Source organism: Ambystoma mexicanum, chromosome 4p, assembly GCF_040938575.1.
Source record: "Ambystoma mexicanum isolate Mex_15411 chromosome 4p, UKY_AmexF1_1, whole genome shotgun sequence".
Lineage (NCBI taxonomy): Eukaryota > Metazoa > Chordata > Amphibia > Caudata > Ambystomatidae > Ambystoma > Ambystoma mexicanum.
The window spans coordinates 1287832889-1287854434 of NC_090927.1; the positions used below are offsets into that span (position 1 = coordinate 1287832889).

Here is a 21546-nt window from a genome sequence, read left to right on the forward strand (position 1 = left end):
TTCCTCAGGGGGGCGATTCCTGCCAACACCTCTCCCCCTGTATGGCTGCCGTGGGATAGTTCACCAAGTGGGCACCCGTTCCTGGTGTAGCTGAATAGCGCACTAGGGGGTTCGGGCTCCCGTCAGTGTCGCTCCCAGGGCCAGCCTCGTCGTTGCCCTCCAGCTGCCAACAGATGTTCCCGGGGGCTGCGTTTAGACTGGTTGCATCCCCGTGGGTCATGGGGTGGAGACCGTCCCTCCATTGATTTCCCCCCCCTATGCAACCACTCTGTGTCCCCCTGTTGACCCCTTCCGTCCTTCCCCCTGTGCGTCTGTGCCGACCTCTCCGGGTGCATCTATGTATTGTGCAGCTTACCTCCAATTCCAGCGGATGCGGGGCAGTTGGGCCTCCCGCCCCCTGCTCTTGCTAACTGTTGTCCATAGGACCCTCACTGTCCAACCCCAAATCTGGATGTGGGAGCGCTGGGCCTGTAGGAGTCCCCTCCGGTTATCAGCCCTGTCCTGGCGTAGGCCCAGCTTCCCTCCGGGGTTGCAGCGGTGTAGAGGTCCCTGAGCTGCTCCGCATGGGGGTGGGTACGTGGACACCAGAATCTCCTCACCTTGTGTATATGGGGGATTGTGTCTGGAAATGTCTAGTGCTGTGCAAAATTATTAATACAGTAAAACACATCATGCACTCCATTCATATACCAATTCATTGAATATACCATACTGGACTGAGACCCCATCTCTGGAGGAGTCCCGTATATGCAGTAAAATGTCATCCACATAGAGGTATATCAGTGTTGGGTGGCCGCCTAGCCCTATACCAAATCTGCTATGCCTGTGCCGTACCAGGTCTGCGAGTGGCTCAATCACCAAAGCAAACGGTGAGGATAGGGGGCACCTCTTCCTCATTCCCCCCGCAGCTTAATGCCCTCAGAGAGAGTTCATTGGTATTGACCCTCTCCACCGGTGCTGTATATAGCAATAAAACCCAATCGGTAAATCAAGGGCTGAACCCTGCATTTACCAGTACCTGGAAAAGAAAGGGCCTATGCGCACAATGTCCAATGCCTTTTGCATATCGAGGGATATTGCCACCGTGCTGGAATCCGGTGTCACCAAGGATATCACGTTATAGTCTCTCCTAAAATTCAAAGCCGTGGCCATTCCCGGTACAAAACCCGCCAGATCATTGTGAATTAGGTCCAGCCTTTTTCTATTGCCTTTGCAAAACATTTTCTGTCAATGTTTATCAAAGAGTGGACAGTATAAACCGCCTTCGTTGGGGGGCCATACCGTGCCTCAATAACACTGTGATGACAGCCTCCCATACGGACTCGGGGAGGCTTCCAGTACTCAGCGCCTCCTCCCACACCTCAAGCAGGTATGGGTGCAATGCATTGCACTACTCCTTGTAAAGCTCTGCCACCAACCCGTCTGTCCCAAGTGCCTTGCAATTGCGTAGTCCACTGATCGCCCCTTTGATCTCTTCCTCCGTCAATGCAGATACTAGAGCCTCTGATGCATCGCTTGGCAACAGAGATGTTGGTATAGTGTTCAAATATCCCTCAATTTCCACCTCCGATGCCCCCTTTTGGCTGATAGAAATGTAAATAAAACACATGGAACACTGTGTTAATGACCCTATCTGAGTGTACTCTAGTTCCCACACCATCATCTATATATGTGATCGTGGTCCGGCTGTATTCTCACTGTATCAACCTGGCCAACAACAGCCCGGTCTGTCCACCTCCCTGTACCTGTGCACCATCATGGGTATATCTAGGAACCTAATCTCTCTGTGTGTCTTCCCCCCGAAAATCATCAAGTAGGAGTTTAGTTCCCGCCAATAAGGACAGGGATTTTCCCCTTCCATAGCACTCCTGCAGTTCATACAGCCTGCCTTTCCCCTTAGTTAGCTTGTGCCTAATAGTCTTCAAGAGTCCCAACTAAGACGCCATGGTGATCCCCCGGACATACACTTTGAATGCCTGCCACAGCGTTGCAATGGAGGATACTGACCCCACGTTTTCAGGAAAGTATAATTCAATGCTGTCCTACAGCCCAAAGGTTTAAAGGCCGGATCTTGCAGCGACTCTTGTTTAAACCTCCAAACAGCTTTAGGCAGCCCTTCTGTTGCCCATGCTAGCACCAATCATAAGGGGAAGTGGTCAGAGTGTGTTCTTGGATAGATTTTACTACCCACAGAAGTGACTCTGAGACAAACCATAGATCTATATGGGAATGCATCCCATGGACTGTTGAATAATAGGTACATTCTTTTGCCGCCTGGTGACGCTCCCTCCACACATCAGCCCAGCTCTCTTGCCCCCTCAGTAATTATGCACGCTGCCTTAGTGAGAGCACATGGCCCTACCTTCGACCTGTCAAGGGACACATCCATGATCGTGTTAAAATCTCCTTCCACTGAGGAGTGCTGCTGTGGGGATACCATCAAGGTGGCCAGGGACAGCTGTATAAAAGTTGGGGTCATCAGTTTTTCGGACCATAACTGTTGAGGAGCTCTATTTCTTTTTTACATCTAATAACCATGCACCAGTAGAAACTGCCTGCTCGTTGACAACCACCTTCTTACTGGTAAACTGCAATGTCTTGTGTATTAGGATCATCACCCCACGTGCCTTGGTTGAATAGAAAGTGTAATACTGGTGGGCGCCCCAACTCTGTGCCACACAGTCAATCAGATGGGTTTCCGGTAACAAAAGAATCTAGGCTCAAGTCGATTAGCCTGAGCGATAATCTTTTGAGTCTTCACACAGTTGACCAGTTTTCTAATATGTTCAGCTCAAAATGTTGAGTTGACCAACACCTTCACGTGACGGCGGCATTATGAATCATGTACAACACGCATGCAACCAGACCAATGCATTCCAAAGTGTTAAAACATGTATTCCACCAAGCATTTTGTAACTGTAAACCCCAGCAACTCCCCTTGTACCCCACCCTCACTGCCCACCCACAACTCGGTGTATGACCACCTTCCACGTCCATCCCAAAACTGCTTAGCAAACGCTATGGGGCAAGCTGTTGCCACTCTTGCACCTTCGTTATTGTACCATTACATTATAAGACATAATAAAGATTTACTTCAGGTGCCATTCCGCATTACCATTTGCCAATGTGATTTGCAACTATCCGCTTGTTTCATTGTCCAGTCTAGTGTCAAGTCGGTGGACCACCCACGGGTGACCCCCTACCTCTGGAGCGGTACTTTAGCCTCAATTTTCCTCTGAAATTGAAGATACAGGCGGGTGGGATATAACATGGCCTTTTGTAGATTGTGCTCTCTCAGCAGTTTTTTCGCTCCCAGAAATTGCTGGCGTCCCTACTGGACCGCTATTGAAAAGTCTGGAAAAATGGGGATAATCGGAGATCCCACGTGCAGGTTCTGTTTGTCTCTCGCCAGCTTCAATAACAGGTTACCATCTCGGTAGGTTAAGATCTTCACTATAGTTGGTTCCATGTCATTCCATCGCCCGTTTTATTTTGTGGCACTTTTGGCCGCAGATTTTTAGCCGCAAAAACTCATCGAATTTTTTTTATGGGGGGTTAACCCCCAAAGCCACTTCTCACCTATTTAGAATCTAGCGCCCCAAACCCCCAGAAACATTATATCCCTCTACCCACCCCCCACATTTTTTGATGGTTTTTTTTGCGGCAAAAAATGCAGCCAAAACAAAAATGGCGATGAAAGGACGTCGTACCCTATAATTGGCCAATGCGCTCCTCTGCTTTACTAATGCGCTATACTTTTTTTGCTAGCTGCGGGCTGATTGAGGTGACATTGGCCGTAATGTCATCCAATTTTTCGGGGATGGCGGTAAAGCCTTTTTGCATGGTGTCGAACGCTGCATATCTGGGGGCTCGGCCATGCCCCTGATTTTCTTCCCACCACATGCCCTTTTTGTCATGGTGTGGTCTATCCTGCTGGCTGTCATAATGGGCCCAGACCTGTTGGCGTGAATGGGAAACAGGCAGCTACTCCCTTAGTATCAAGTTAGTTAGGCACTCAGCCCCTTAGTGGTCTACATGATCACCTTGCTGTCAAGCCTTTGCAGGGGTAGTTACCAGACCGCTGCCATCAAGCACATGTGCTGCCTGCACTGCAATTCCAGCGGGCACTCAGAGTTAAACCAAATTGAAAATGACTCTATTCGGTGTCAGAATAACTCCACATCAGGGGGGGCAAGCAAAGGCAACAATGACAACTACCAGCGCTCAAAGTGAACAACCCTCTCGATTTCCTATGGTCGCTACGAGAAGTGAAAAAGTTATCTCGGCTCTGTTTGTGTCGGTGCAAACAGACGATGTGGCCCCAGTGGACCCAATTGCCCACAATTCCTTTGACACGCAGATTCTCTGTCCATCCGAATGGTAACCATCAAATCAAAGAGGGCGGTTTACTAGTCAATAGGGTTGATTGTTCTCTTTTAAACCCCGGTTTGGAGGTGGGGAGTTCGCTGAAGAACTACAACAAGTCGGTCATGGAAAATCGCAGCCAGAAATAAATCCTGCTTATAATTCCAATGCAGATCATATGTATGCTATGCTGTGAACAATTTCAGCAACTCAGTCACTTGAATGAAAAGACATAAAGCCTTTGGAAAAAACTGTGTTTAGTATCCTCCTGGGTGCCAGTGGCTTGACCAATAATGCAGAGGGCATACAAAATGCGAATTCTCCTAGCATAAATCTCTTAATCGCTGGAAAGCAGCATCAGTGGACTTGCACTTCAGCTACGTTGTCATGTATTACCACAATGGAAAGTACTTTTAAGAAAGATACACGTTTGGTGCTTAACAGAACAGCCTTGCTCGGTGTTCTCGGAGACTGCGAATTTGTATGGAATTAATTTTAGGGACATTGAGCGAGTTGAGTTTAGTCACCTTGCTCGCACTAACATTGTTATTATCCATGTGGATTCAAATATGGTGACCGAGGCTATAAAGCGAGAGATGCCTTCGCTGAGAATACTAGGATTTACAGTATCGGAGCATATACCCCACTCTATAGAGAAGGGCAATGAACTTGTTGGTCAAAAGTGTTTTCCAGGGGAAATGGAATTTCAGTAACCTTTTCTAACAAGTCAACGAATTAAAGGATAAATCATTTTACATGTGACACTGTCGGAAGTGGGATAGAACGTTATTGGTCATGGTTGTTCGGTGCCGTTACAAGTGATAGGAGCCAGTCTTCTCCTACCAATTTGCTCTAGCGGCCAAGTCGCTGCTTAAGATATTGTCATGGATCTGCAGAGGACACAGTGCTCTTTTAAAAAAGAAATGTCCATCCAATCACCATCTTGAGACAGCATGACGGAATTTGTTTACAAGAACATTAGTTGACAAGTCACCCCAGTATCAACGGTAATACTACCTGCTTTCAGGCAGCTCAGAAGGGCAGTGTTGGCCATCCGAAGAGCGGGCTTTTGACTCTAATTGAATCTGTCTGTGAAATAACTGAACAACCTGTAATCTCCAACAGGGGCATTGGTACTGGAGTTTGAAGCGTCTGTTCTTGGGGTGCTATGCAGGATTCTGCACATTTGATTGCCACTAGGGAGTGGACATTGGATACCTTTATGGCTAAACTTGGATCAAGTGTTGAAGTTTGGCTATGTAGATGGGTGCACTGTCATATGATTATCATGGGAGACTTAAACTTGATAGCATCGAGACTACTACTGTTTTGTACAATGATCACAACACGAAAAAGACTCGTAATGGAGCCAAATGGCTTGCCTGTTTGAACTCCTTGGTCTCTTGAAAGTAAACTGGGCTGTTACAGGAGCTGTCCCAGAAAAATATGCCTGGTTTAGGCGGGAGGTGAAGTCTACCCTGGACTATATTTTCATGGACGAGAAGTTTTTTCCTAAGTGCTGTGAACTAAGGTTCGAGTCTACCTTGTGGAGTGATCATTGCATGCTGTGCTGGTGCTGTACATTGGACCTGCAACAAAATATAGTGTGTTTATACCCATGATGTTGTGGCAAACTCAGGAGGCAACAGATTAGTCTGGAACACAGGCTCAATTAAAGAATGTAATGACAGGATGCAAAATATATTGCATTCCTCAGACTATCAATGTAAAATAGGCATGTTTGCATTAGATAATATGGACCACGTGTTCTCGAATTTGGCAGTAGCAATGGGTACACAGTGCAGGAAGAGAATGTCTGTTTCTACAGCTTAATTAAATTCACATGTCTATGGCCTTGGTATTGTTGAGAAGAAACGTGTGATGAGAGCTGCAATTAGGTCTCTTAGAATGTTTGTCACTTCTCGTTAAGTAAAAAACAAAGAGCCAGACTGTAAAGATTACTTCAAAATACAGGAACTGGATTAAGGGTCAAAGAGTAAGATTACAACAGCAGGATCCGGAAAGGATGCTTGATAGTCTTAAAACCAAAAATGTAGTTAGCTTTTGGAAAATGTTAACACATCAAAGCACTGAGAATTTCCTATATAATACCCAAATACTAGCGTGTCCCTCGCTCGGAACCCACAAATTACCCCCCGCCCCATATCCATCCTTGATGCAGACAGTATAATCTATGCAGCAGTCCTTTTAAAACATCTTGAGCTGTGGGTTGTAAATACTGGGCGTCAGAGCAAATGGCAAACTGGGATTAGGAAACTACATGGGACTACACTTAATGGCTGCATATTAAAGTATTGCCAATACCTTGTACAAGGCGGATGCTATAAATTAATGCATGTGGTAACTATTGACCTTTGCTGCGCTTTCGACCTGGTGAGTAGAAACCTTTTATGGTTGAAGCTGCGTAACTGGGGCATCCCAACTGGCCTTTTGAAACTCCTAATACGGTTAAATGTTGCAGGTCAGATTAAACAAGGCTGGTGATATGTCCAAGGAAATCCCAGTGGGGTACTGATTGAGACATGTTTGCATTTTAGCCCCCTGTCTATTTTATCTGTATGTCTCAGATGTGGAGGAAGCAATTAACAAAGCCGCTTTTATCTTGCCTAAGATTGGTCATTTAAGAGCCTGGTAGTTGGCTTATGCTGACGACTTCCTGCTGCTGGACTGCACGGCAGTCACAGCGTTAGCTGACTGCTTTTGAAAGCTATGCCAGTTTTAATTTTCTGAAAATCAATGTTAACAAAACAAAGGTATTGACCTTCACAGCAAAGAAAACGACAATTACAGGAAATTGGGCCATCAGGTCGGTTTCACCTTGGAGAAAGTTACAGATTTGATATATTTGGGTTTTTATATACTCGGTGCCCAAAATAAGGTGGGCTCACTTGGTTGATATAAGGACAGATCCCTTGATTTTCCCAGCTGATATATCAAAAATAGGTTTTGGATGTACTTCCTGCTTCCACTTATGTTACCACTGTTCTTCCAATATTCACCTATGGGATCAGGATCTACGCTGTTTGGGTTGCTCACATTTTGGACAGAACAGAAAGCAGAATTTGGTGCAAGGTTCTGCTTATATCAAATTCTGTAGCTCTGGCAGTGATTTTATTTGATCTGGGCCTTTGTTTAACTTCTTCAGTCAGTTGGAAAGTGTGGTTCTTTCATAAACTGCTGGTGCTCTGTCCAAACTCACTATATTCAGACATGAACCAAATCCTGACAGCGGATGAAGAAAAAATCATTTGAATTTTGGAGCATCCTGTGATCACATTCTGAATGAAATTGATCTCTCTAGAGCGGAATTGGTGAGGTTTCCAAATAAAGTAAAGAAAAACTTACTGCAATTTGATTGGTGCTGCTTAACAGACAGATTACATATTCAGAAAAGCATGTAGCATTTGTTACATGAACATAAGGCTTTGGGGCATCTTGCTCTACATTGGAGATTGTTCCCTTGCCCAAAACTTAGGCAAGATTTTGTAAGATTCCTTTGGAATCAATTTAGAACTCGGGATGTCCTAAGAAGACACCAGTTAATTGACAGTAATCTTGCTATATGTTGTTTCTGTGGAGAAGAGGCATCTATTGAAACTTTGGATCAACACCATCTTTATTCTATTGCCTTGAGCTCTAAGTGCACAGCATACTCTGCCAAATATTTGGGAAAAAGGCGGACGCTTGATAATTAGTCATTCTAGAAAAAACTGCTTGAGATGCACTTCTGTGTCACTAGCCTTAGCCACTGTGGGCTTTGTAAATTCCCTGGGTTTGCATGAAGATCGGGGAAATACGACTGAAGCAGTGCTTTAATATCAAATTTTGATCAGAAATAAGAATGAATTTTGATAACACCATTTCTGTATTAGTTTTATATTTATAACTGTATATGCCGAATGGATAGACATGTATTTTAATTGTTGATTATATGTGTACTGTATTTATGTATGTTGTAATATTGTTATGGTTGATCCATGTATTAGCCAATAAACAAACAAAAAATGTATTGGTCATTCTTGTGCATGTGGATAGCCCAAGAGTGCAGCCAGATACTTCACCATTGCTTTTGCCTCTGCTATATAAATCTTGGATATTATATTAATAGGCTGGATTTTGCACTTTTCTTCAAAGCAAACTATCCCTCCTAGTGAGTGCTTCATGCGGGACAAGTCGGACCAAAGGCCCTGCCCATGTGGATGTTTCAGGGGATTCCCGGAAAGAAGGGGCAAGCATCCAAAGTTGTTCCCCTAGCACTCATTGAATGAAACGGCGGCACGCGGGCCCTAAGCGCTTCTCACCCCCCACCCTCTCCTCCTCACAAGCCTCAAACAAAAAAGCAATGAGGGAAGTGTTCCGGTCCACGATTCCCTAACGCTAAAACTGCTATTGGAAACTGGGATTCTATGCTACTATTTTTGTGGGAAGGGAGCTCCCCTAGAGTCAATAGGAACAGACTGTACACAGTTGGAGCACAGGGAGGACTGTCATTCTCTAAGCTCTGGAACTATTATTGAGCATCACAAATCCGACATTTGATTGGGTGCAAAGGAATTCTGAGAAATTGTCGGTAAACATGGAGCAAGCTGTAGTGGCAAGACACCTATGGACGCAACCCTGGCTGCCCCAAAGCATGCAAGCACAGAGCCTCTACTTGAACCCTATCAATAGGGCATCCATCTATGCATGGGACAGCATTAGTCGGGACAGGGAGCCCACCACTTTCCCCTTCCAGTGTACCCCACTATTAGACAACGACAATTTCTCTCCCGGGAAGAAAGAGGGTTCTTGCAGTGGCTAAGAGCAAACAGGGAAGTAAGTGGGCACCACTTTTTGAAGTAAAATGTTTAATCCAAAGTTAAATATACTTATTAGCTCATACAAAATAAAAGAGGAGCTGGCTGCGACAAGTCTAGAGACACCCCGACTACAAAACAGAACAAGCAGCAGGAGACCGAGTAAAAATACTAGGTCACGCAGCCGCTCTCAAAAAAAGCCCAGAACAGGGCGTCAAGTTATAGAGTTCAAAAGGTTTCGTTATATCCATAGTAATTTAAGTTCTCAAAAGAATAAATGCAATGAGTCATCCGTTGATTTTTCAAGAGTTTTTGGTTTATCCAGAAGATAAATATAGCTGTCACTAATATTTTCTTAGTGAGAGGGGAGTGAACCGCAACACATATGTACAATAGACTAGGGCCAATGCATTTAGGAATTTTCTTCTTCAGGGCCAGTCTGTTACATTTCCACACAGAATACAGCAAATATATTAACAAAAATATTAACATTGTTACATGAAAATATCAAATGTTTAACACATACCAATCAGGGGAAAGATCCATTGTGCAAACACAATGTAGAAGAAAAGGAAAAATAAACAGAAATCAGTGAAATGAAACGAAGAGTGTACAGACTAAATACGGATGGAATGTAGCAATGTTACCTTGAAAGTGTTGCAGAGGGGGAACAAGCACTGTAGTTATGGTGCCTAAGAAGGCAGCGTTGTGGCGTGCAAATAGCCGCCTGAGAGTCACATAGATCGCGTGATCTAAATGAAAAGGGTAGATCAAGGTAAGTAAAGTAATAGGGCTGAGGTGTACACAGTCAATGAACGGTCGCAATAGTGTGGCTTACCTCTGTGAACACGGAGCAAGGGAATCTTACAGCGTGTGGGTGCCGGTTCTAAGAAGCAGAACGGCATGTTAGGGCGGTCGCCTAGACAACCATTACTTAAATGGACACGTGGGCAACGCGGCTCTTACAGACAAACGAAGTGTATCTATCTGAGGTGCAAACCGGGGGGAAGGCTGCACTAATTAACAAAATAAACAATTACATGAATATACAGCATAAGATAGAACCTAAAAATGCAATTTAGGTCAAAAAGAAAAAAATCAAAAAAATCAGGAAAAGGAAGAAATACTCGTGACCAAAATGGAGAGTAAGTAAAATGTCTGGAGAGAAGAGATAGCAAAAAATGGTATGACTGTGGTGAAAAATTGGACAACCTGATGACGAAAATAGGAGGTTCATAATAAACATATATAAATGCTGTAATGCATGGGATATAAATTACATAGAGCTGCATATCATCCAAATAAGACCATAATTCAAATTCTTAAATAACCTCATTGTGGTAGGTGTCGCCTAGGAGGACGGCACCTTGGGTCCCAGACTAAGTCCGGGATAAACAATGGGGTTATAATTAGATCTCAAGGATCGAGGATGAAATCGGTACATTAGTGAATGAGGAACAACAGTGTGAAGGGCAATTCATATTGAATGACCTCGTTGTAGAAGGTGTCGCCCAAAAGAACGACACCTTGGGTCCCAGACATGGTCCGGGATGTACAGCGAGGCAAGTATACAAGTCACATGGTCAAACAGGATTGCGGTCAAGAAGGATGCAATCAGTACCTTAGTGGTCGGAGAACCACAGAGAAACCAAACCATACAAAAGGCGTACATTTCACAGAACATGTTTTTTTAGACATAGCAGTGGTAATTAATTTCCTCATTTAAACCGTTAGGGACCAGACTGCACAGTTTGTCGATCCAGAATGTTTCTCTACGGTTTAATCGTAAACTGAGATCTTCATGGGGATTGTTTCTCGTTAACACTTCCAACACCAGAAACTTAATCTGTGACAAATTGTAATTGTTCGTGGCCCAATGGCGGGCCATGGCTGAATTTGGATTGGAATTCCGGATACAGGAGCGGTGTTCATTCCACCTGATCTTTGCCGCTCTTGTGGACTGGCCCACGTAGTATTTTCCACAGGGGCATTTAATGCCATATATGATGTTGATGCTATCGCAGGTACCATATGTTTTGAGAGTAATTTTTTGACCTGTCCGTGGGTGAAAAACAATGTTGCCTTTGATTACAGAATTACAATTTACACAATGCAAACATGGGAATGTCCCAGTACGTTGTGTGGACAATTTTGTGTTGGGTACTCTTGTTTTTACAAGTTCGTCCCTTAGATTCCAAAGAAGCAGGATTTGAATGGGAAGGAGTTGTATATGACATCTCATGCCATAGGAAGGGTCTCAGGTTTGGTATAAGCATTGAGATATCACATCTCTGCTATCGGAAGGGTCTCTGGATTGGAATGGGAAGAGGTTGGATATCCCATCTCATGTTATAGGAAGGGTCTCAGGATTGGAATGGGAAGGACTTGGATATCACATCTCATGCTATAGGGAGGGTCTCAGGATTGGGATGGGAAGGAGTTGGATATCACATCTCATGCTATAGGAAGGGTCTCAGGTTTGGTATAAGCATTGAGATATCACATCTCATGCTATAGGAAGGGTCTCAGGATTGGAATGGGAAGGACTTGGATATCACATATCATGCTATAGGGAGGGTCTCAAGTTTGATATTAGAAGCATTGAGATATCACATCTCATGCTATAGGAAGGGTCTCAGGATTGGAATGGGAAGGAGTTGGATATCACATCTCATGCCATAGTATGGGCCTCAGGTTTGGTAGAAGCATTGGGATATCACATCTCATGCTATCGGAAGGGTATCAGGATTGGATTTGGAACAAGTTGGATATCCCATCTCATGCTATAGGAAGGGTCTCAGGTTGGAATGGGAAGGAGTTGGATATCGCATCTCATGTTATAGGAAGGGTCTCAGGGTTGGAATAGGAAGGACCTGGATATCACATCTCATGCTATAGGAAGGCTCTCAGGTTTGGAAGGGGAAGGAGTTGGATATCACATTTCATTTTAGAGGTAGGATCTCAGGTTTGGTATTAGAGGCATTGAGATATCACATCTCATGCTATCAGAAGGGTCTCAGGATTGGAATGGGAAGGAGTTGGATATCACATCTCACGCTAAAGGGAGGGTCTCAGGTTTGGAAGGGGAAGGATTTGGATATCACATCTCATGTTATAGGAAGGATCTCAGGTTTGGTATTAGAAGCATTGAGATATCACATCTCATGCTATCGGAAGGATCTCAGGTTTGGTATTAGAAGCATTGAGATATCACATCTCATGCTATCAGAAGGGTCTCAGGATTGGAATGGGAAGGAGTTGGATATCACATCTCATGCTAAAGGGAGGGTCTCAGGTTTGGAAGGGGAAGGATTTGGATATCACATCTCATGTTATAGGAAGGATCTCAGGTTTGGTATTAGAAGCATTGAGATATCACATCTCATGCTATAGGAAGGGTCTCAGGATTGGAATGGGAAGGAGTTGGATATCACATCTCATGCTAAAGGAAGGGTCTCAGGTTTGGTAGAAGCATTGAGATATCACATCTCATGCTATAGGAAGGGTCTCAGGATTGGAATGGGAAGGAGTTGAATATCACATCTCATGCCATAGGAAGGGTCTCAGGTTTGGTATAAGCATTGAGATATCACATCTCTGCTATCCGAAGGGTCTCAGGATTGGAATGGGAAGGACTTAGATATCACATCTCATGCTATAGGGAGGGTCTCAGTTTTGATATTAGAAGCATTGAGATATCACATCTCATGCTATCGTAAGGGTCTCAGGATTGGAATGAGAAGGAGCTGGATATCACATCTCATGCTAAAGGAAGGGTCTCAGGTTTGGAAGGGGAAGGATTTGGATATCACATCTCATGTTATAGGACGGGTCTCAGGCTTGGTATTAGAAGCATTAAGATATCACATCTCATGGTATAGGAAGGGTTTCAGGATTGGAATGGGAAGGAGTTGGATATCATATCTCATGCTATAGGAAGGGTCTCAGGATTGGATTGGGAAGGAGTTTGATATCAAATCTCATGCCATAGGAAGGGTCTCGGGTTTGGTATTAGAAGCATTGAGATATCACATCTCATGCTATAGGAAGGGTCTCAGGTTTGGTAGAAGCATTGAGATATCACATCTCATGCTATAGGAAGAGTCTCAGGATTGGAATGGGAAGGAGTTGGATATCACGTCTCATGTTATAGGAAGGGTCTCAGGTTTGGTAGTAGAAACATTGAGATATCAAATCTCATGCTATAGGAAGGGACGCAGGATTGGAATGGGACGGAGTTTGATATCACATCTCATGCTCTAGGAAGGGTCTCAGGATTGGAATGGGAAGGAGTTGGATATCACATCTCATGCTATAGGAAGGGTCTCAGGTTTGGTATAAGCATTGAGCTATCACATCTCATGCTATAGGAAGGGTCTCAGGATTGGAATGGGAAGGAGTTGTATATGACATCTCATGCCATAGGAAGGGTCTCAGGTTTGGTATAAGCATTGAGATATCACATCTCTGCTATCGGAAGGGTCTCTGGATTGGAATGGGAAGGGGTTGGATATCCCATCTCATGTTATAGGAAGGGTCTCAGGTTTGGTATTAGAAGCATTGAGATATCACATCTCATGCTATAGGAAGGGTCTCAGGATTGGAATGGGAAGGAGGTGGATATCACATCTCAAGGGGGTGGTACGCTGCTCCTACTGTGATGGATGGGGGCGGGACTTGGGGGGTGGTTGGTATCCCCCCAGAAGACTGGGAAAGGGTTTACAGGTGTAATTGGGTCTGGCTCTGCCTGTGCCTGCAAGAAAACCGATATAAAACACTTAAACAATGGTACAAAACACCTGCCCGGCTACACTGTATCAACTAGAGTAACAACAAACTATGCTGGAGAGGTTGTGGACTGCAACATATACTTCTGCATGTGGTGTTTCCCACTGATACTGGATGCCTAGCTAGAGATGAGATCCAGAATTGGAGATTCTACAGAGGGAAATCCCAGACGACCCTCTAGTGTGTGTTCTGGTGCATTGCAGCAGGATAGTACCAAGGCTGATCTGAAATTGTTGTCCTACCTCCTGCTGTTCGCTGCACTTTCTGTCCTGCACTTCTGAAGGAAGTCTGAGCCCCCAACGATCAACCTGTGGCTCGATAAAACCTGGAATGTTGGAGCAATGGGGAAGTTATCGGCTAATATGAATGACTCCCTGATGCCATTCTTGGCTGTGTTGAGGCCTTTCTTAGCATACATGCAACATTATTTGAATGCCCTCTCCTGCGTGGTGAGACCACGGGCGCTGAACCTAGTTGAACTACTCTGAGTAATCTTGTATAATAAGCTGTAAATGTTACCTACTAAAGCGTTTGAATTGATCTTTCGTTTGGTATACTCCTGAGGGGCATTAAGGGGGATGGGGATGGGGGGGGGGGGGGGGAGTTGAAACAGGTTTTATAACTGACTGTTAAGAATCCTGTGCATTCATACATGGATGATTCTGGAGTATGTTATGTTTTCAAAAACAATACAATCTTGATTAAAAAACAAACAGCTTGTTTGTTACTGTCTCTTTGAAATTAATTTGGTTCGAAAACATAAGCCATTTAGAGAGTGAGCTCACTAAGCATACAGTATAATCTAGCGGATGGTGCAAGAAATGGCCACAGGTGGCCATTAACATATGCAAGGTGGATCTTTGCTTGGCACTTTTGGCTAATCTGCCTTCTTGGCCCAGATCAGTACCTACATTTGAATTTTTTAAACGGTATCTAAAAGGTTAATGTTTTTTTCCCTTAACCATGCATCTATTTTCACACCTGTTCTGTCTCTTCGTTTAGGAGCTGCTTCTTGAAGGAATTATGAAGCTAGTAGAGACAGACGCCGACATGAGTCCATCACAATATCTCACTTTCCCTTTGCAGCACAACCCTAGTGTTGCTAGCGCTTCTGGACAAAAAACAAACGGTGTTGTTGGAAGCAAATGCGCTGGGCTTTTGAAAAGGTCAAAACCTTTTCTGGCTCAAAAGGAACCAGGCAGTGATATTTTGGTCCATCAAAGACTTTCTTCATGGCATATTGCTCCAATTCACCTGCCATTAGTTGGACAAAACTGTTGGCCACATATGTCTGATGGTTTCAGTGTGTCCTTGTGGATGAAGATTGATTGTTTCAATGACGGGGAAAAGCAAAAGAAGATTAGGACAAGAAGAAAGTCTGTCATCTCTTCAAGTGGTGTTGACTACATAGGTACATTTTGAATTGTTATATTTGTTTTTATACTTAATATGATGCTAAATATAAGGCTAGCAATAAATCGATAATGGTTGCAATTCATTAGACATTGTTATTAAATGAATGATATACATGCAATCTACTTAGTGAAATTTTAAGGAGGCAGACATGCTCCAATTTGACGAAATAAACATACTGCCCACCCCTAGGTTACTTGTTTTACGATCATACGCTTCAAACAACTTTTAGTTTTATCTAAATGGATTTGTTTATATTGCGCACCGAACCCTGAGGTATCTGGGCACATTACATGTTACATAGTTGAAAAACCATATTACACAATAGAGATAGTGACTAATATTGTAAATAATTGTTATTAACATGTGACTTAAATTACTATGCATTACATGACTTTGAATAATGAATGTACAAGATATTTTACACAAATGTGAGTAGTCTAGCAGAATGTTCAGGAAATGCTATACAGACCGGAAGTTGTCGCAGTAATTATAGGTAAAGAGAAAAAGCTACATATTTAGTTTCTTTTCTGAATGTGTAGTGAGAGGGGGCTGCTGTAGGCATGCTGGGCTGCCGGGACTGCGAAGCTTTTTCCTCCTGCTTTCTTAAGTTTGTATTTTGGGACCTTGAGACAGTTGGCATGCAAGGACCTTATGGGGCGATCTGTGGTATGTCTGAATTTATCCATAAGATATTTGGGAGCCATGTTGGAAAGACATTTGTTGGTGAGGGATAGTGATTTCAGTCTTGTATTTGCAATTCCTTGCAATGGAAGGTCTGTAGAATAATACCTGCTCTTTGCCTTTATCACTATTCGACAGTCATCGATTTTATGATCTTGTGCTATTAAATGTTTTCTTATTTGGGGATTTTGCATCGATGTTGTAGACACTGTTTAACTTACATTAGGAGCATAGAACTCAATATTGACATCCTCATATAATCTGAAAGTAGTCAATAAATAATGATTGCGGCTGCAGGCCAAACATTCTGATTTCAGAAACAGACCAGGAAACCAAGTATTCCTGTGCATTCAAGAAACGGCAATAACATTTTCCACTAAATTTTCTTTCAGCAAAACACTCCCTTCTCTGGGAGGATCTTTATTTTTTAACCACTCCACCAACTAAAAATATGTTCACCATAGAGGGAGAATTTGCCATCACATTACACCTAATCAATGCTCATGTTGAATCTTTTTACAGTTTAACAATGATTATAATTAAAATTCTTACCTTTTTATAAAGGCAACCTTGTTGTTAAAATACTCCAAAATGAAACCGCTTTTACTTTACTTACAAGTTTTGTCCATTTATTTTCCCCAGCATTGAATCTTTCATAGATTCACATGGTGTTTCAATATTTCCCGCCGTCGGGCTGGGAATGCTTGGTAATGTCAAAGCAGTTTACATTTAAATTTTAAAACTGCTGTCAATTTAGTTCTCAGTCATTTTGGGTCATTTTGCCCCATAACCAATATACAGGTCTTTATTAGCTCTACCACTGAGGCCTTCTTCTGATTTTATTTTACTGCACACTGTTTTGTTAGTCCGCAAAAAATCTGTTCATCTTTCAACGATTTGATTGCTATTGGTTTTTTGTTTTCGACTAAACCTCTGCATTTTGACAAGTTCTGTGCTTCCTTCCAGCCGTCTGTGGTACAAATCCAGTTTATGATCTCATGGGGGCTGATCAGCTTCCGCCTTTGAGGCCCTTTGGTGTCTGTTGACCCTATGGCAGACTACAGAAAGAAAAGCCTTTTCAAGGCCTGTTCCATCTTTCATTTGAAGAATGTGTTTATTGAAGATCTTCACAACTGTCTTTACTGCCTCTGCTCAGACCATGAGGTCAATGACTGCTCCGTTTGCCAGTCATTCTCCAAGACACCCAAGGACCGTCACAGAAGGTTGGTGTCTTGGTTGGACGAAATTGTTGAAGCCTCTGATTCCCCATCTGTCTGAAGTCATTCTTCCCTCCGGCGAGCAGACTCCTACCTCTTCAAAGAGATTAAGGGGTCAAGATGATTCTTCCTGTGGGAAGAGAATTAAAAATGGGCATACTGCCTACGCTCAGGCTGCCACAACATCGAGAACATAATCTATGACAGCCTTGACGATTAAGTCTTGGTCATCTACGAAACACCCGTCCAACAACGACACAGTGGTCAGTGGAACAGCCTCCATATACGGCTGCTACCACTTCAACCACCTCGTCCACGGTGCATGTCTAACTTGCGTCTCAAAGTGGGGTTTCTCGGGCACAAAACTCTGTACCTGTGCTTTCAGTCCTACCAAGGCCTTCTTGGACACGTTCACTCTTTACACTGGCACCATATGTACCTCCTGTTCTGGGTCCTTCTATGGTCCTCCTTGAGGCCATATTAGAGCATGCAATTGATACAGCCTTTGAGGGTCCTTGAGATGTGTTTTCTAAAGATGAATACACGGATGTTCTTCTAGCTCCAGTTATCTGTTGGTTAAACGATTATCCAAGCAGAGAGCTGGGGCAGATCTCCCTCTTTGGCGGGCTCAAACATCTGCAATAGTCTCGCTCTCCTCTGTCTTGAACCAGATCACCTCAAGTTCTGCAAACAACTCAAGACCATTCTCCTCTTCTCCTCCTCCTCTCGCTCGGGAGGATAGCTCGGGGGCACCGTGCTCGTCTTGGAAGCAAGACGAAACAGAGCAACACGGGTTCGATTCTCTGGGTCCGCACCTAGAAACCTCTGGGTATTAAGCGCGTTATAAATAACCAATCATATCATATATCCCTCCTGTGCTAACCATCCCCTCAGCCGCTGAGTTTGGAGGCCCGGTCCCTCAGGAGTCCAATAGGGTCCTGGCCTTTCGCCCAATTTCCACCAGCTTCCACTCCTTTCCCCCAAACTACATTCTGGGCCTAGACCTACTAGTGGGTGATTTGTCTCAGCCCTGTACTTAACTAATGGGCGTCAGACCTCCCTTCTGGCTTGGGATGCCTCTGCCCATGCGCTTATCTGTTACCTCCACCAACTGGCACCCTAACATTTACTCCCTTGCCCCTTCCCCCCACCACCCCCCCCCCCCCCACCCACCCTCTTTTTTTATCTGCACTTGCACATTCTGAATGTCACATGGCCTAGTAGGAACACTGTCTGTTGTTTTTAGGGAGAGTGGGGGGTGGTCATAATATGTATTTTCCCACCCCTTCCCTGGGTCGCCCGGCTGCCTACCCCCAATATGGAACGTGCGCCATTTAAATTCTGCCCGTCCTGCAATAAAAAGTACACGTGGGTCAACAAGCACAGGGTGTGTAACATTTGCTTGAATCGAGACCACGACCAGGCTCATTGTCAGGCCTGTAAACTACTCCGACCCAAGACCCTCAAAGATAGGATGAAACGTTCGGCCCACCACGCCATGCAGGCCGAGGCCACCATGGACGTCAAAGGAGCTTCCAGCAACGGCATCGACACCGTCCGAGGATGACTGGGAACCTCCACGTTCCCCAGTGCAAGCCCCCAACCCTAGCAGACAGGCCGGCGGTCCTGTTGTGGGGATGACATCCAGCAGCAAAGGCAACACACTCCGCCACACCGAGCACATACCCCGCGGCGATGTGAGTGTCACACGCCGAGAGCCGACGTCTAAGGGCAAATCTTCGGATCCACGGTCCTCTGGGCAACCCGAGCGGCTGCCTCATGACAAGCCCGCTAAGTCAAGACGCCAGACATAAAACTCCCTCTCCCGGCCTTCCGACGTCTAAGGACGCCACGCAAGCCGTTCCCGAAGTCGAAACTCGACCCACACCCGGGGAAAAGCCCAGGGAGTCGGTACTGTCCCTCCTGTGGAGAAACATGTCCCCAAGGCCCCTACTACAGTCTCTAGCTCTAAAAAGTTAGCTTCCAGGGGATTGGGTCCTCCGATGTATTCCATATCTATGACAGTAATCACCACAGCTGTGCTGCTTCGGAAAATCTTTCTGCGTCGATACGCCGTCCTCGAGGATCTCCTCCGACGGCCAACGTTACCAGATGTTATAAGTAGGACGCACAACGCCCGTAGCCTCAGTTCCGTTTTTCCTCGAACGTGTTTGCTTCGGAGATCTCGGCACACTTAGACTCTTCTGAGTTTTGTTCTTTCGATTCTTCGAACCTGTTAGTTTGTGAAGTATTGTCGGGATGACTTCCTCTTCTTCCACCCGCGTCCGGGCTACAAGAAGTGTGGGCACTGCGGATCCAAGATGTCGGTGACTGACTCACACAACGCCTGCCTCTGGTGCCTCGGGGAGGCCCTCGACACGGATGATTGTGTCGACTGCCAGTCGCTTACGTCCAAGGCCTTGCGGGAACGTAAGAAGCTGTCGGTCGGTAAGGTGTCCAAGCCCCGGAAGGCGAGGTCCACTGGGCTTTCGACGGACGATTCGAGGGGCGACTCTCCGCATCGTAGTCGTAAGTCTAGGGGGTCTCGGTCCCGGAGTGAATCCCGCCACTCCTGCCTCTTCGAGGCACTCCCGGAAGCTCCGTCATCGGTCGTCTTCCCCGTCCTCGTCCGAGCACTCAGCCCGTCTGCGGGTTTCTTATCCCACCAAGCGTTCCTCTCCGGAGGAATGGGCTTCCTTCGGGAAGAAAGTTTTGGCGATTCTTGAATCGCAGGGCTCCAGTCCGTCCCCGCCTCTGAGAGGGGTCGGTCGTGACCGCACTGGAGACACCGCTCGTACGCCTTCGGACTCAGGTGGTCGGCACGATTCGCGGGAGAGGTCCTGCTCGGACAAGGAGAATCGTTCCAGTCCCCGATCCTCGACGAGCTCGAGCCTGTGTGCACCTGTGAAGTCTTCGAAGAAGACGTCGACGCCGGTGGCGCTGAGGTCGTCGACGGACTCTGTCGAGGCTCCGCCTCTGAGGAAGTCGTCGACGCCATCGGCGCCCAGGCTGTCGAAGGACACGCTTGGGGCTCCACCGTCGAGGCCTGTGTTGAAGCCGTCGATGTTGTCGTCGCCGCGCTCGATGTTGACGCCGTTTCACTCGACGCCCTCGACGCCTTTCGAGGCTGTGATGTCGGAGGTACCCCGTGGCACGGGGGAACCCCCTAGAAAGGCTCTGGCCAAGGCAAAACTTGTCTTTCTCCCGTATTCTTTGCCCCCTTTCCAGCCTATGGAGTATATTTCCGAGGTGAAGGGGGGTTCTGAAGATGGGTTGGTTCCGGACACGGTGCCAGATGAGATTCTTTCTGGTCATAGCCAGATTGAGGACTTGCGTCAGTCACTGCATGACGCCAGTGGTCTGGACACCTCTCCGGAGGTGGAGTTCTGTAGGCCTGAGCCTGGCACCCATGCCGAGTCATCGTACTGGCGCCTTATGTCGAGGGTCACGGAGTACTTGGGCTGGTCGGCGCCCCCAGTTGATTTTGTGCAGGATGACCTGACGGATATCCTCGACCAAGGTCCAACCACTGACCCGGTACTGCCATTCCATATGGCTCTGCAAAGAAGGGTGGCAGCGGCTTGGACTGCTCCTGAGAGTCTCCCGACAGTGGGCAAGTCTTTGCCGCAAAGATACCGCCCAGCCAGTAGTGACCCCTGCTACTTGACCATGCACCCCACTCTGGAGAGTTTGGTGGTGCAGGCGGCTACGGCCCCAGCAAAGCAGGCGTCGTATCCTACCATCCCTCCTGATGGGGACGACAAGCATTTTGATGGCTGGGCGAAGAAAGTGTTTTCTTCAGGGGGTATGGCTCTTCAGGCAGCCAACTCCGTATGTTCCTTGTCACGTGTCACGCACACTCTGTGGAATTGTATTTCATTAGCGGCTGAACATATTCCCGAAGGGGACGAACGGGATGGTTTTCTTGCTATTATTCAGGATGGCAAGGATGCCATGTGTGAGTCCGTTCAGTCGGGTTTGGACATGGCAGACTGTGTCAGCCGGTCCATGGCGGCGAGCACCGTGATACGCAGGTTTGCGTGGTTGAGCAAGTCGGGGTTTGCTCCTGATGTGCAAGCCAGGCTCCTCAACATGCCCTTTGATGGTGAGCATCTTTTTGGCAGCAAGGCTGACGAGAGCCTTGAGAGGTTGCAGACCTCCAAAGCTGCAGCGAAGTCGTTGGGCGCTGCAGTCCGCCAACCTCCGCCTTTTCGTCCTAGGGGACAGCAGTGGAGGGGAGGTTCCTTTTGTTATTACTCAAC

The 21546-nt window shown here is 45.8% G+C and overlaps 1 protein-coding gene across 1 annotated transcript in view; it reads left to right on the forward strand.

Moving 5' to 3' along the window:
* LYST (lysosomal trafficking regulator) overlaps nucleotides 1-21546 on the forward strand; it is a 3942656-nt gene that overhangs the window by 654534 nt on the left and 3266576 nt on the right. The window contains exon 12 of the mRNA XM_069606985.1: nucleotides 14973-15381. Coding sequence (XP_069463086.1) covers nucleotides 14973-15381 — 409 coding nt within the window. The remainder of the gene's footprint in view (nucleotides 1-14972; nucleotides 15382-21546) is intronic.